Source organism: Gymnoscopelus microlampas (assembly GCF_963454915.1).
Source record: "Gymnoscopelus microlampas genome assembly, chromosome: 18".
NCBI classification, from domain to species: domain Eukaryota; kingdom Metazoa; phylum Chordata; class Actinopteri; order Myctophiformes; family Myctophidae; genus Gymnoscopelus; species Gymnoscopelus microlampas.
Genome location: NC_139955.1, coordinates 6,333,661 through 6,350,314, shown reverse-complemented (window position 1 = coordinate 6,350,314; position 16,654 = coordinate 6,333,661). Strand labels below are relative to the sequence as shown.

At 40.8% G+C, this 16,654-nt stretch overlaps 1 protein-coding gene across 1 annotated transcript in view; it reads right to left on the bottom strand.

Annotated features, from left to right (window-relative positions):
• Nucleotides 1-16,654, bottom strand: part of flt4 (fms related receptor tyrosine kinase 4) — a 137,729-nt gene that overhangs the window by 56,793 nt on the left and 64,282 nt on the right. Inside the window, exons 5-10 of the mRNA XM_084041495.1 lie at nt 16,100-16,262; nt 9,571-9,710; nt 7,679-7,853; nt 6,129-6,246; nt 3,740-3,924; nt 464-626 (exon numbers count right to left, since the gene is read on the bottom strand). Of these exons, the coding sequence (XP_083897621.1) occupies nt 464-626; nt 3,740-3,924; nt 6,129-6,246; nt 7,679-7,853; nt 9,571-9,710; nt 16,100-16,262 (944 nt within the window). The remainder of the gene's footprint in view (nt 1-463; nt 627-3,739; nt 3,925-6,128; nt 6,247-7,678; nt 7,854-9,570; nt 9,711-16,099; nt 16,263-16,654) is intronic.

Genomic DNA, 16,654 nt, shown 5'->3' with positions numbered 1-16,654 from the left:
TGTTGTTGAATGTGCATGGACATTAAGACTCTTAGGAGTTTAGGGGTATGTTATCATGTTTATAAATGTACGTTGGAGTTAATCAAACATGAGCTTTCATCACACATGTGTGTGTCTCTCTCTCTCTCTCTTTGTTTGGAAGAGAGAGAGATAAAAAAAAAGGATAAAAAAAAAAGAAAAAAGAAAAAGTAGCAGATCTACAAGCTCAAAACTTTCGAGCTTATAGATCTGCTACTTTTGATGCTTTTGTGTGACGCTGTAGTATGATCAAGTATGACGTTAATTTACCAAAAAACACAAAAAGTTAAAATATGGAGATACGAGGTCTCGACAGCACCGTTAGATTATCAACTACGATGCTATAGGCTAGAGTTGTGCGGCTGCAGCATTATGCATGTTTTCATCTATGGGCCATGGCTGCACCATTGCAACAGTGTGTGTGTGTATAGCAGAAAGCTCTCACATGTTTCGGGTGTTGTTAGAGACACAGGGGCCCCAGGGTCTCCATTGCCAGCGGATGCTGGGCGCTGGGTGTCCGTAGGCGGTGCAGGTCAGGGTCTGGGCGCTCCCGCTGGGGTACGGGTTGGAGGGTTCAGCCACCTCCTTCTCGTGGATCTGTGGAGGAACTGGGGAAGAGGTGGAGAAATCACAACGCTGGATTCACGCAACAAGAGACATGATTACATTGCCACCGCCAGGCGCCGCAAACCTCCAAAATCGATCCAATGGATCCAATGTAAGTTATTATTTTGCCACAAGCTCTAGTTAATACTTGGTTTAATATCTCTGCTGTCCGGCAGGAACCAGCCTACTCCAAAATGTTCATTTTTCAGGAAATGAAAAAAACAAAACAAAAAAGGAGGTTTTGTTCATCATTGATAAGAACAGCTGAATGGACCTCCAAGCTCACAATGAGGTTGGAGGTCAAAAGGGGGTGGAGCCTGGAGTCAGCAAAACCAGCTAACTCCACCCCCCTTTGCTGGAGTTAGCTGGTTTAGCAGAAAGTTTGAGGATCCAATGGAGTTAGCTGGTTTGGTCAGAAGCACTTTTTATTACTTTTCATTGGTTCAATATTGTTTTTACCAACACACAGACGTAAAGGGTGTTAATAGCACTGATTTATGGGGAAAAAATGCAAAAAGGGGAAAAATTGAGTTAGCTGGTTCCTGCCGGACAGCAATGATATGATAAATCCCACATACACACTTGATTACTTTCAACCTGGTGTTCCTATTTTGGAAATGCCCTTACAGTCGAAAAGTCTCAAATGTTCTTCCAACATAGCAGATCTACAAGGTCCCTATGCGTCGCATTGCGACACATTGAGACTTGTAAATCGGGTATTTAACTACTTTTGCATGACACTGCCAGGTGGGTGAAGAACAACATACGGCATTAATTTCTGAATAACATAAATATATCTATAGAGAGAGAGAGAGAGAGAGAGAGAGAGAGGAAAGCAAGGACAGAGAAGGACAGAGATGATTTGCTACCCCCCAGGAATCAAACGGGCAGAGCAGCAATTATAATAATGCTCAGTGTTCATGCTGGCTGGCTGAGACACCAAGCCAACCCTGAGGTCAGCGTTTTATTTGCAAAGTCAACATCAATAATAGATATGAGATGTGTCTTGTAACAGTTCTGAGGACAATGATAAAAAAGAAACAAATGTACGTGGCCAGTGCACAAGCTTTGTACTTTATTTCCAATTCCATCAGCGAAACACACTATGTCAAGATGACCTAACCTCTACGTCTGCTGGGTGACACTCCAACAATGCAGCAGTTAATATCTGTCTTTGCTGCAGCATGGGAATAGGAAACGTACTTTGTGACATGACTGTTCTATTCCCATTTCAGTTGAGGAGATTTAGCCTAAAATATTGACATTTTGATTGACTCAGTGGTAGGCAGTGGTGTAAAGTAAGTTCATTTACTCAAGTACTGTATTTAAGTACTCTTTTGAGGATTTTTTTTTACTTTACTGGAGTGTTTCCAATTTTCAATACTTTTACTTCTACTCCACTACATCTCAGAGGCAAATATTGTATTTTTACTCCACTACAATTATTTGAAACCTTTAGTTACAAGTTACTTTTGATTATTATTACAAAACATACATTAACCACTTCAGCCCTATATACATTTCGGCCATTTGAAAATAGCAGATCTATTGTAGATCTGCTATTTTCAAAAGATTTTTATACTTTTGAAAACTTGTGAAATGGGACAATTGGACAAATGGGACAATTCTGAAAAATTAGTACTTTTACTTTTGGTACTTTAAGCACCAATACTTTTGTACTTTTACTCAAGTCAATTTTGAATTACGGACATGTACTTGTAACAGAGTATTTCTACATTGCAGTATTGATACTTTTTACTCAAGTAAAACGTTTGAGTACTTTTGCCACCACTGCTCACTGGTAGGTTAGAATTCACATTCTAGAGTTGCAGCTGAAGGTGAGAGCTTTGAAGCATCTTTAGATCTGAAGTTCACAGAACTCACTAGAGTTCTGCTGCGGGTCAGATACACCCAGGGTCTCTGCGTAGCGGGGATCTGCAGGTAACAAACATCTGACGGGCGGATTCCATACATTTCTTTGAACCAACAAGGCAGTTTTCGGTTTTGCATAAATTATATTTCGGGTCGGAATTCTACTGTACGTTCTAAATCCTGAAAAACCTAACAGTTGTCTAGCAAATGATCTTGTTTCCTGCACACACGAACAGGGCTAATGAGATAGTAGCCCCACATGTTTCGTACACCAGTGCTTCGCAAAGTGGGGTCTGGGGACCCCCCAGGGGTTGAGGGGGTTCCAGGGGGTCCCCAGCAAAATGCGTTGATGTAGCATACAAATCAGTTGAACCTTATACATTGGCTATTTGAAAAGCTCACAATACGATTGAGAGCTTGTAGATAAATATATGTATTTTTTAAATGAGAAAATATTGGAATATTTTTCAAACAGTTTAACAACTCAAATTTGGCATGGGGGTCCCTGGCACAGAATATTTTCAGAAGGGGGTCCGTGGCCAACTACAATTAATTTGGGGGTCCTTGACATGAAAAAGTTAGAGAACCACTGCATTACACACAACGAATGAAGTCTGCAGGCTCCTGTAGGGAATCTCATTCAAATGCACTGTGTCTGCATTTCATTTAATGGGTATTGGTTCCGGTGGTGTGGGGACGATCGATGCTGGGCGGGGAACAGAATATTTCCCGATGACGGGTACCGAATCGATTCGGTCTTGGCATTGATGCAACGGATGCGTGGGTGGTTGCAGAACCATAAATAAGGATGTGTGCATGACTCTATGAAACCACAGGCTTGTGATGAAGCTCTTTGTCTAAAACTAGCTGTGGAGGAAAAAAAGTACGCAATCCCAGTACTCGAGGCAAAGTATAGATACTCCTGGTCAAATGTTACTCAACGTCGACGATAAGTGGAAGTTGCTCTGTCTAATTTGTGCTTGAGTTAAAAGATGATTGCTTTGTAGATCTAATAGTTTTGCTATAAAAAAAAGAAGAAATGTCAATATATCAATATCTTCAATATCTTCAATATCTTCCCCCTAAATAAAATCAATTATCAATCATTTTTTAATAATCTATTAAATCAATGACTTTGATTAAACTGTTATTACAACCACTACTGTGCTCTGTGTCATTTCACCTCCACAACATCTGGCAGAATGTTTATTGAGTGTAGCCTACAGGTGTTTAGGTTGCTTACCGTTGACAACCAGGGTGATGTTGAGCGTCCTCTCCAGAGGGGCGGCGCTGTTCTTCAGCACCACCGTGTAACAGCCAGAATCCTCCTCACACACGTCCTTGATCTCCAGGGCGTGGCTGTGATGAATCCGCATGCGTTTCATCCTGAACTCTGGAAGCTTAGTGATTAGCTTACCGTCCTTGTACCTGGAAGCAGCCAATACAAATTGGCACACACATACACACACACACACACACACACACACACACACACACACACACAATTTGCTGTGTGCTTCTCAAGTGAGCACTGGGGGGGACACCTCGTCACATTGCCGGGGCTGGGAATTGAACCTGGGAACATTCTGCTTCCTAGGTGGGCTCTCTACCCATTCAGCTAAGTGTAGCTATGCAGAGGTCTAAAGTAACTATTTACTCAAGTACTCTACTAAAGTAAAATTGAGGTATTTTTTTACTTTCTTCAGTATTTACAATTTTCAATACTTTATACTTCTACTCCACTATATCTCAGAGGCAAATATTGTACTTTTACTCAACTACAATTATTTGAAAACTTTAGATACTTTTTTGATTTAGATTTTTATTAATAAACATACATTAACCACTTAAGCTCTACAAGCCGATCTACAAGCTCACGTGTTGCAGTGCGACGCGTTGTGAGCTTGTAGATCTGCTATTTTCAAAAGATGTGTATACATTTTGAAAACTTGAAGTGGGATATTCTGCATAACGAGTTAATACTTTTGTACTTTTACTAAAGTCAATTCTGAATGCCAGACTTTTACTTGTAACGGAGTATTTTTGTGGTATTGATACTTTTAGTCAAGTCGTTTTTTTTAGTACAGTACTTCTTCCACCACTTAATGTGCACTCCAGTGGTGGTCTGCAGTCCCTCTCTGGACATAATTAAGGCTGCCGATCCACTTCACGCGCTGCATGGCTATATACTAGATTCTGCTCAGAACATATGGATCGTGCTTCAACCGTAAGCATGTTTTTCTCCTGTGGTTTGTGGTTAGGGATATGCCACCAAACGTTAGACACGGTCGGCCAATATCTTCCCAAGCACAAAAACAGTATTAATCTCTTCAAGGTGGTCCCTGTTTCGAAGACGGATGAACGTCATTGGCGGACTTCAGCTGTGTGAGGTCCAATAATAACACTGCAAATGACCAATCACCAGTGGTGCAAACTAACTAAGTACATTTACTCAAGTACTGTACTGAAGTACAATTTTGAGAACGTACTTTACTTGAGTGTTTGTTTGTTTTTGGAAGCTTATAACTTTCACTACATTTCTAGGAAGGTACCTGTGAGAATGCTGGAAGCAGTACAGATGCCTGGAGTGGGGTTTAACCCGAAGGTGTATTTATTCATCATAATGACATGAATGGACAAACTCTACAGCACCGTCCCTTAGCATGGTGGTGTTTGTCTCTCCACTCACAGCCTTCTACTGTTGTCAACTGGCAGCCCTTTATAGCCAGCTGAGCAAATGAGCTTGGACTGCACCATGTCAAGGGGTGTTTTCTATCTAGCATATATACATAAATAACCATACAATAAATACACAACCCACATCAATTATCTTAAAACTTCAATGAACAACAGATGAATATACATTCTTCACACTACTACAACATTACACTACCACAATATCCTTAGCAATTACAAATGTATATCACAACCCCCCTCTGCCATTCTGACTTGGTCCAGCCTAATTACACTGGCCACAGAACCACTTGGTACATGTTAAGCTTTCAATCATGACTTTACATTACCCTCTCTATACATTACACATTGCACTTGCCCTCATGATTAATTGTGCAAAATACAACTGTGCAAATTGCTATAAAGTGCCAAACATCAGTAACAGAGGACCTCTCTGTTACAGTACCCCCGAGACCCAGACTTGCAAAAATAAATTATGAATTAACCACTTAATCCTCATTTAAAAATAAGTAAATATAGCTGATCTACAAGCTCACAATGCATCGCAACATGATGCACGGTGAGCTTGAAGATCTGCTATATTTACTATTTTTTAATGTACTTTGTAATTTGTACTTTTTAATACTTAAGTCTTTTTAAAAGCAAGTACCTCAATACGTTGATTGAGCAACTTGTAGTTGAGTACTTTGTCCACCACTGTCCATCACACTAAGTACAGTACCATAAGGGCTTTCCTCTTACCATAGTGTTTCTGTTGTAAGGTATATCCTTCCTCTTACCATAGTGTTTCTGTTGTAAGGTATATACTTTCCTCTTACCATAGTGTTTGTGGTGTGGGGTAGTCTTACCATAGTGTTTGTGGTGTGGGGTAGTCTTACCATAGTGTCTCTTGTGTGGGGTAGTCTTACCATAGTGCCTCTTGTGTGGGGTAGTCTTACCATAGTGTTTCTGGCGTGGGGTAAGCAGACACGTTGAGCTGCAGTTTGAACGACTTCTGTCCGGCGGTGACCTCCACCAGCGCTCCACTCCTGTAGTCCAGGTTAATAAATGGCTTCTCTGCAACAGACACAGACACTCACCCCGTTCACCACGCGCAGCTGTGGCTCCGAAAATGTGATGACACACATCCTACAAAAACCTAACGCGCCTTTTAACGTGTGCCAGGGAACTTGATGAAAGTGATCATCTTGTCGTTTATGGATTGAATGTTTACAGATTTCACCATCCTGTCCGGGGAAGGAAGCAGGAAAGCCAAAGCTGTTGGCGGTGCCGGCAGCGTTTACGCTGAGCTGTCCACCGATGAAGGATTGCGAGCTCTTATAGCGTGATCCTGGTTGCTGGAATGACTGTAGTTTATTGTGTCATCGTTGTTCATTGTGTGTATTTTGATTAGTCGTATTTTTCTATAATTGTTTTTACGATCATTGACAAGCCCAAGTGTTACATTTTACAGTTGTAGAGTTTCAGGTGGAGATGGTTAGCAATTGTTTGGCAAAAATGATAAACACCTGTTGCCGACTGTTTTTCCCCTTTAAGAGGGGAGAATGGTCTCATTTGTACACACGGATGGAAGGCCGGACGGGCGAAACGTTTGTGGCTATAAAATGACATAAAATGGACGATTAAATACAGATTTTTTTCTGTGTTCTACTCAAAGCAGTGGTTCTCAAAGTAGGGTCTGAGGATCGCTAGGGGTCCTTGGGGGGGGGGGGGGGGGGGGGTTCCAGGGGTCCCAAGCCAAATGATTGATAGTTAGGAACCTAATGGACATTTGCTGTACAAGTCTGTAACTCTGAGAGTTTACAAATGGAACCAAATGGACCCGTAAGTTGTACACTGAATAAAAATTGATGAGTTTACAGTGTAAACTGGGGTCCCAGAGATTTTTTTAAATCCATTAAACGGGGGTCCGTGGTCTAATGCAGTGGTTCTCAACCTTTTCAGGCCGTGACCCCCCAAAATAATCATATTTGAACTGGGGACCCCCCACCCCTATAAGCACTTGGAATTGTAGGAGTTGAGGCATTAAATTTAGTTTGACTCGGTTCTATAGATCAATGGAAATGAAAATATTTACTTAAATAGTACTTTTTATAGTTGGTTCATTACATTTGATGCAGTAATGGTCATATTTTTTCTTATTAAAAAGGTCTTTAAATTGTCATTTAGAAACGCGCATATAACCTGTATAAACTTATACTGTATGTTGGTTTGTTTACTGATGAGTGAGACAACAATGTTAAAAATCATCTGGGGACCCCCCCCAAAATTATTTGGGGACCGCCACAGGTTGAGACCGACCCACAGGTTGAGAGCCACTGGTCTAATGCATATGAAATTGGCGATCCTTGAAAATAAAAAGGCTGAGAATCACTGCTACGCCGTAAAAAAAAAAGAAATCTTCTCTTATATGGGGGGTCCCTGGCGTGTATCTGTTCAAATGGGGGTCCGCGGGCTAATACAGCATGTATCCATTTGGAGTTCTTACCGTGAACAATGAGCTGCGTGCTCACGGTCTTGGACTTCTCCATGCAGGTGACGGTGCAGACGTATGGCCCCGTGTCGCTGCTGTTGACGCTGAGGATGGTCAGGACGCTGGTGGCCACGGTGCCTTCCTGACGCTGGGAGTCTCGATGGTACTGGATGCTCACCAAGCTGTTGGTCTGCAGGCGACACGCACACAGTGGCTCAAATAGGGCCATTTTCCCCTATCAATTATTCTGTTGACTACTTTTTTTTTTAATTAATTTAATAAATCATAAGCACGTATTTTAATGGCCACATGTTGAAGTGTCCTTGAGCAACACTCTGAACCCCTAACTGCTCCTTGGTGCCTTGCATGGTTACCTCCGCTGTCGGTGTGTGAGTGTATGAAAATGTGTGTGTGAATGTTATACAGTACAACGCACACTGTAATGTGCTTTGGATGATGGCGGTATAGAAATGCTAACTATTTGCCAGTTCATGTAAAACGGCAGATGATAGGCGGGACTTTTTTCCACCATTCTTTCGCAATAAAATAAATTGGCGAGGGATGTCCTTGAAATACATAGACAAATGTAATGGATGTTCATATTCACTGAATATAATCAGCATCATAATCATCATTTTGTACAGCATCTTTCACACAGTGCCTCACAGTTTGGAGAATATCCGGTATCATGTACAAATGGATTAACAATTCATATTTCAGCTGTTATACAATTCATAAAACATAGAAAGCCTCCACTTGATGATGATTGAAATTCTTTATTAGGAATAACCCCTTGAGATTTTCGAGGGGGTCCTATTTTTCATCATGTTTCATAAAACCTCCCACCTAATTCCGCGGTATTGTGCGTGCAGTGTACCTGTGTGTTCCTGGTGTACAGTGGTGGAAGAAGTACTCAGATATTTTACTTAAAGCTGCACTATGTAACTATGTCCTCTTCTACACCGGATTTGAACACACACAGATCCTGTGTCTAGGTGAGACATGACCTTTGACACAATCTAAATGTGTCAATAGAAGAGGAGAATACAAAATACAACCACCCCAAGTTACATTGTATTAACATACTCTACCATACAGATTGGACAAATTAAAAATGTATGCATTAAAAAAAAGTTACATAGTGCCACTTTAAGTAAAAGTAGCAATACCACAATAGGAAAATACTCTGTTACAAGTAAAGGTACTTTGTTAAAAATGTGTCATTGAGTAACGTACAAAAGTATATAAAATATACTCTAAGTATCAAAGTAAGACTACAGAAATTAAATAAATAAATGAATAGCTGATCTACAAGCTTGACACGTTGTGAGCCTGTAGATCAGCCATTTATGAATAGCCCAAGTATAAAATAGGGCTAATGGTTAATGTATATTTTGTATTAATAATCTAAATATGCAAAGTAACTAAAGCTGCCAAATAATAGTAGTGGAGTAAACGTACTAACAAAAATATCGAAAAGCTGACATCCTGAGACAAAAGTGAAAGTACCTCACAATTGTAATTAGTTACTTACACCTCTGGCACCTGTGTATTGGTGGGGGGTGTGTGCTGCATTGGTTCTCAAAGTGGGGTCCAGGGACCCCCAGGGGTCCTTGGGGGGGGTTCCAGGGGGTCCCCGGCTAAAGTAGTTAACACAATCATTTTAACCACTTTATCCGTTTATATGTTGGCTATAAAAAAAATAGCAGATCTACAAGCTCACAGCGCCGCACGAATGTGAGCATGTAGATCTGCTATTTTTTTTTATAGCCAACATATTTAAAAAAAACATATTTTCCCCCTTCTTTTCTGGGGGTCCCTGGCACAAAACCTTTTCAGATCGGGGGTCCGTCCGCAGCCAAATAACATATCAATTGGGAGTTTGAGAACCACTGGTTGTGGTGTACCTGTTTTCCAGGGTAAGACCACTGGAAGTCCACGCCGGCGTTGAACTCCACCAGCGCCGTGCAGTTCAGACTGAGGGCCTCCCCCATGGACAGAACCACATGGTCCTCTGGGAACAGCCGGACATCGTAAACCTGATCTCCTGCACCCAGCCCGGGAAGAAGGAGAGAGAGAGAGGGAGAGGGAGAGGGAGAGGGACAGAGGTGGAGGGACACAGAGAAAGTGAAGGGTGAGACAGGCAGTGGTGTAAAATAACTACAAGTACATGTACTCAAGTGCTGTACTTAAGTACAATGTTGAGGTATTTGTACTTTACTTGAGTATTTCCAATTTCCAATACTTTCACTTCTACTCCACTAGATCTCAGAGGCACATATTGTACTTTTTACTCCACTACAATTATTTGAAAACTTTAGTAACTATAGTTACTTTGTATATTTTGATCATTATCACAAAACACACATTAACCACTTCAGCCCTATATACATTGCGGCCATTTGAAAATAGCCGATCTACGAGCTCACAATGCGTCGCGATGCGACGCATTGTGAGCTTGTAGATCTGCTATTTTGAAAAGATGTGTATACATTTCAAAACATGAAATGGGACATTCTACATAATGAGTACTTTCTACTTTTGGTGCATTTTGATACCAATACTTTTGTACTTTTACTCAAGTCGATTTTGACTTTTGCTTGTAACAGAGTATTTCTACATTGCAGTATTGACACTTTCACTTAAGCAAAGAACGGGAGTACTTTTTCCACCACTGGAGACAGGTGAAGATGAGGGCTGTGTGCCAGTCCTTTCTCTGTTGTGAACGAATGCATTTATTTGGCGATAAAAGGAGAGAGCGCATCGGCACCTCCACAGCATATAACAAACACAATATCACCGAGGAGGATAAGAAAAAACACAATAAAGCCCTAAAGGCTTATTTCCTTTGTGGTCCTCTTGTGACAGGAGAAGGATGTGTACTCCAATTCCTGCACTGTCTGCACCCAGTGATTTCAGCACATAGAGCTACAATATAAACAGAGCCACTACCTCTAAACACATTTGAAAAACGTCTGCTACTTGTGCACAGCACCAAGTGAATGCAAAACGTTGAAATATTGCTGCCATTTGTCAGCTACACTGCTTGTACCTCACCTACAGTACATGTACAGTATATTTAACTATTTCTGACAGCGAATGCACAACTCTTATCATTTTATGAGCTGGTTTTCCTAAGTCGCAATGTAACACACCTCTGTTTACACATTTTCGTTATTCCCCTTTAATTGTACATAGGCCTACATTATTTTGTTTTGACCTTTTGTTCCACTTTTGGTTTGGCAATGTAAACGTATGTTTTCTCATGCCAATAAAGGCCCTTTGAATTGAATTGAGAGACAGAAAAGAGGGAGAGAGAGAGAGAGAGAGAGAGAGAGAGAGAGAGAGAGAGAGAGAGAGAGGGGGGGGGGGGGGAACAGAGACAGAAAGAGGAGGAAAGGTCTCAGTGACACAGCAGTCTTTCCATCCCAACAGGAAATGAGCATGGTTGGAGCTCTCTCCTCTCTGCTCTGAGGGAGCTGGGACCAGTGGTTGAAGAAGTACCCACATTTGTTACAGTAAGTAAAAGTAGCAATGCCGCAATGCAGAAATACTCTCTTACAATTAAAAGTCATTTTTACTTGAGTAAAAGTGTAACGATATTGGCTTCAAAATGTACTTAAAGTAACAAAAGTCAAATGTTTCGAAAATAGACGATCTACAAGCCCACAGTACGACGCGTTGTGAGCATGTAGGTCTCCTATTTTCAAATAGCCAAAGTATAAAACAGGGCTTAATTGGTTAATGTAAGTTTTGTAATATTAATCAAAATCTGCAAAGTAACTAGTAGCTAGTTGTCACATAATTGTAGTGGAGTAAAAAGTATAATATTTGCTTCTGAGATGTAGTGGAGTATAAGTATAAAGTATCAGAAAATGGCAACGCTCAAGCAAATTAAAAGTACCTAAAATTGTACGTAAGTACAGCACTTGAGTACAATTTTGTACTCAAGTGTGCGTACGTTACTTTCCCCCACTGGCTGGGACTCCACCTGGTTCACTAATATTATTTCCATCTATTTGCCAGCAGATACTGTACCCGGAAATTAAAGTCAGCTATGGCGTAATTCGGCTAATCAGCGCTCTCATTAAAAGATGGGAGGTGGGGGAGGGGATGGGCTTTGGCTTTAATTGTGTAATGTGAGCCTCGTCTTTCTGCTGTCACCGGAAAAGACGAGAGAAAAATGATAATAATAAATTGTGTCTGTTGCGGGCGGGGCGGGCACAGTGGGGTCAACGCCTGTTTACTCAAACCGCTCCGTTGGCGCACTGAGTGACGGCCGCCGAACCCTCGCCCCGCTCTCGGTTTTCTCGTCCGAGTGACGTCGTTGTTGCTCTTGGCATACGCCAGAGAGAGAGAGAGAGAGAGAGAGAGAGAGGTGAATGATGTCATAGGAAAACAGTCTCTCAAAGTTCATTTGACTTGATGACTACCACGGGACATGATGAGGCAGAGGGTCTTTATCTGGGCTGCTTTCAAATAATTTAATTACCCCCCTCCCCCCCATATCTGTCTGTCTTTGGCCATATCTGTCTGTCTTTGGCCATATCTGTCTGTCTTTCCGTCTCTGTCTCAGAGTGTCACACACCGATGGTGACAAACACTTTCCAGGAAATCAATGAAGCGGGAAAAAAGGGGGATCTTTCAAATTGCCACCATTGAGGCATAATCGCGGGGCTGAATCAATGACAGATAGGCTGACAGAATTGCGGTTGTCCTTGAATGGCCTTTTCAGCCAGAACATAATCTCTTAAAACCGGTATAAGCATCTGTGCCATTTTAGATTTCAGCATTGGCTTTCTAAAAATGGCAGATATACAAGCTCACAGCGCGTCACTTTGTCCCACGCTGCAAGCTTGTACATCTGCTATTTTTGAACATTTTTGGAAAATCGTGAAAGTGTGAGAACTACCGATTTGGGAGGCATTTGTTGAATGGGCCTCAGGCATTAACCCATTCAATCCCGGAACGCATCTCTGTCATTTTAGATTTCTTTGGCCATATTCAAAAGTAGCATATATAAGCTCATAGCACTATGAGCTTGTAGATCTGCTATTTTTGAAAATGTGTGCAAATCTTTGAATATATATTTTTTATATATTTATTATTAAAAAAAACATTGTAAAATATTTTGTTCCAGGGACCCCCAGAAGCAAAGATTTGAGTAACAAATGTTCGCTTTAAAAAATGTATATTCAAAGATTTTTCTTAGATTTTTCAAAATAGCAGATCTACAAGCTCATAGTACGGCACTCAGTGCCGCACTATGAGCTTATATATCTGCTATAAGAAAAATTTACTCAGGCGCCTGCAAAACGCGGCTGCTCGCCTCCTCACTGGTACAAAAAAGCGAAAGCACATAACCCCAGTTTTAGCTGCCCTGCACTGGCTCCCTGTCAATTTTAGAATAGATTTTAAGCTTCTTTTATTCACCTACAAATCTCTGCACGCCCCTTTATACCTGTCTGAACTTTTGGAGCCCTATATTCCAGAGAGAGCACTGAGGTCAGCCAACCAGTTGCTCTTAGAGGTTCCCATAATAAAGGAGTAGGGGTGACCGCGCCTTTGCTGCTGCTGCTCCCAGGCTCTGGAACAGCTTGCCCTTCTATATTAGAAATGCCAATTCTATTGAGGCTTTTAAATCCCTTCTTAAAACACACTTTTATTCCTTAGCTTTTAATCACATTTAAGTTCATGTCTTGATCTCTTATTGTATGTGATGTGTGACTTTGTTGTTGTCACACTCACATACTTTCCTGTTTGATGTTTTTTGTCTCACCATGTACAGCACTTTGGTCATTTTCGATAGTTGTAAATGTGCTTTATAAATAAAGTTTGATTTGATTTGATTTGATTTGAATGTAGTATGAGATCTCGCTGGACTTTAACCATTTAATATATAATTTAAACTTTGCCCAAACTAGGAATGGCAGACTGAAAGTTGGTAAACAAAAGTTTAGTATCCACTTTAAAATGATTTGGAAAAAAAAATCAACACAAATAATTTATAGTCATGCACTATTGCACAACCTTGCCGATAGCTATAGCATTGAGAAAGCTTTGGCATTGACCCTGGCCTTTCATGTCCATTGACACTCAGGAGTGAATTCACAGGAGGAATGCGCGGATTTTGCAGCTGCTGAACATACACAAGAATAAAATAAACTCCAAAAACAGCCAGTGTGAAATGCACTCCTAACTGCGCTGCCAAGGAAATAGCGACTCAGTGTTCTGGTGTTTGCATTACCTATTTGAATTAGGTAATGCATACATTCAGTGCTAAATTGGCCCGTGTATAATATGGAAATGAGCCTCATTGCAAAAAGTTCCAATTCACAAACACAGTGCTAATAGCCACATGCAATTAGAGGACTGGTTTTCAATGTCAGTTTGTCCAAATACTTCTGTATTATAATGTACAGTATGTATTATTATTATATTTGGCTCTGTAACTCTGAGAGTGTACAAATGGAACCAAATGCACCCTTACTAATGTTAGGTCATGAGTCGGTGCGTGTGTGCGTGGGTGGGTGGGTGGGTGCGTGTGTGTGTGTGCGCAGGTGGGTGTATGGGTGCGTGCGTGACGTGCATGCGTGTGTGTCATAGTTTAGCAACTGTAGCCATAATATAGGGTCACAGCAGGTCATGTGACAGGAGTTCTCAGCCTGCATTGTCCAAGCACAGGGGTGTCATTTGGGGTTACAGGGTATATGGTCGCTTTCGCACTTAACCTCAAAATTCTGGTGTTTTATTCATATTTCCTCCACCTCTGAAAGCTTTTTGCAAATTAATGTGAACACTTATAGACACTTCTTTCTGCAACCATACATTCATTCATTCATGACTTTAAAACTGGCCTCGCTATTTGTTGTTATGTTTGTTGATCTACAATCTCACAGTGCATCGCGTTGTGATACAACTTGTAGATCTGCTTTTTTTGTGCTATTTTTGCAATCAGGCTTAAGGTCACTTTTTGCCACGACGTTAATATGGTTCTAATCAGAAGCCATAATCAACATAATGAAACTTTGTTGTTGTTCATTTGAGGTTTGGCACTCGGTAAGTAACACTATTGATTTTGCACTTTTTTTTGTGTCTGTTAATGTTAATGTTTTCAAACACATGGACATTTAATTGTAACAAAGAACTAATTCTGATGATCAAATAAACTATGAATGCCACAATGTTTGTGGAAACATGCTTAAGTAGCCTGTTTTGTGAAGGAGGTTGAATGTGTGGACATTGCTGCATCGTTCATTAAAACTACTGTATATTCAGCTTTTTCAACCAGCAGACTTCAGTGTAGCGGGGTAGGCCGTGTAAAATGATACTTTCGGACAAAAGCATCAAATTGCCGATTGGTTGAGACCATTGCCTCTATGATTACTACGCAGTTCATGTTGAAGCTTTTGCTCAGCCTGGTCGATTTTCCCTTTTAATTTTAGTTCGAGACATAAACAACAATCCATGTTCCTTAATGAGCCTGAAACTTTAAAACGTGAACAGCTGCTCTCCCTGTTGTTGTAGAACGAAAATAGTCATCAAATGTAACAAAAGAAGTTGGGTTTCTGGCCAGACGTCTGTACCAGAACTCATTGCATGTGAACACTGTAGGTCTGGAGTCAAACTTTGTTTCCTCGAAACACGAAAGATACTTTTTTTTTCTTACAAAAATACATTATCGTCGCAGTCGGCCAGAAATCTCTTATCTCCAGAGTTTAACTTTTTGTGTTTTTTCGTAAATTAACACCCTACTTGATCATTCTACAGCATCACACAAAAGTATTAAAAGTAGCAGAACTGCAAGCTTGTTCGTTACATTATGTATTCTTTCTACATAAATGTTGGGAACTTTTTTGTTTGGGAACTTTTTTCCCCTCCAGTATAACATAACACACGTTTGACACGTTTCTGAAGAGGACACGTATCATGGACGGTGACAACTTGAATGATCGCACCAAAGGACTGTACTGAAGCCTGATATTGCGATATACAGAACAGCACTGTTAAGTTTCTGATACTTATGAAATTAGGCTCTGCAATTTTCACAGATTATACCAAACAGTTGATAACTAAGGCTTAACTTGAAAAAGAAAGCCAAAGAAAAGCAAAACTATTCTTATCTAATCTGAAAATAAAAATGAATAAAGGATCAGCTTCCAGTGTGGCTGCAGCCGTTGTAAATAATGAGCTTGCGTTTGATAATCTGCATGTCTGATGCTCGCAGTGAGTCAGGGTCTTAATACTGAAGAGAACTGATCTATGAAATTAGGCTCTACATTTGTCACAAATGATACCAAACAGTTGATAAATAAAGCTAAACTGTAAATAATAATAATAATAATAGTAATAATAATAATAATAATAATAATAATAATAACAATGATAAAAGAACATTCTTTAAACTGAAAACTAAATGAGTCTTTTTTTCTTCACCTGTGGTGTGGATCAGGTAGTTGGTGGATTGGAACACTTTGTCTCCCAGGGAGGCCTGGCAAACGAAGCCGATGAACAAGGTGCTCTCTAGGACCTGACGGGGGATGGACCAGCCTCGCTTGTTGTCCCACGTCAACCCATCTGCTTCCAGGGGACTGGGATACTGATGGCACACACGCACACGCACACACACACGCACGCACACACACGCACACACACACAGTACATCAGCAGAATTTTAGGAGCAGGACTACAACTTAATCAAGTCACTTCCGTTTTCCTATAAATGTTTGCAACATCTAACACACTCATTAATTTGTTTGGCGCAGCTGCGTTGCTAACTAGTCTGCCTTGTTTTTAATCAGCTGTAACCTGAACTGTAGAACAAACTACTAAATCAGCCTGCGGTTTCATGCTTTTAAGTGTGTGTGTGTGTGTGTGTGTGTGTGTGTGTGTGTGTGTGTGTGTGTGTGTGTGTGTGTGTGTGTGTGTGTGTGTGTGTGTGTGTGTGTGTGTGTGCGCGCGCGCGCGCGCGTGCGTGTGTGTGAGTAAGTG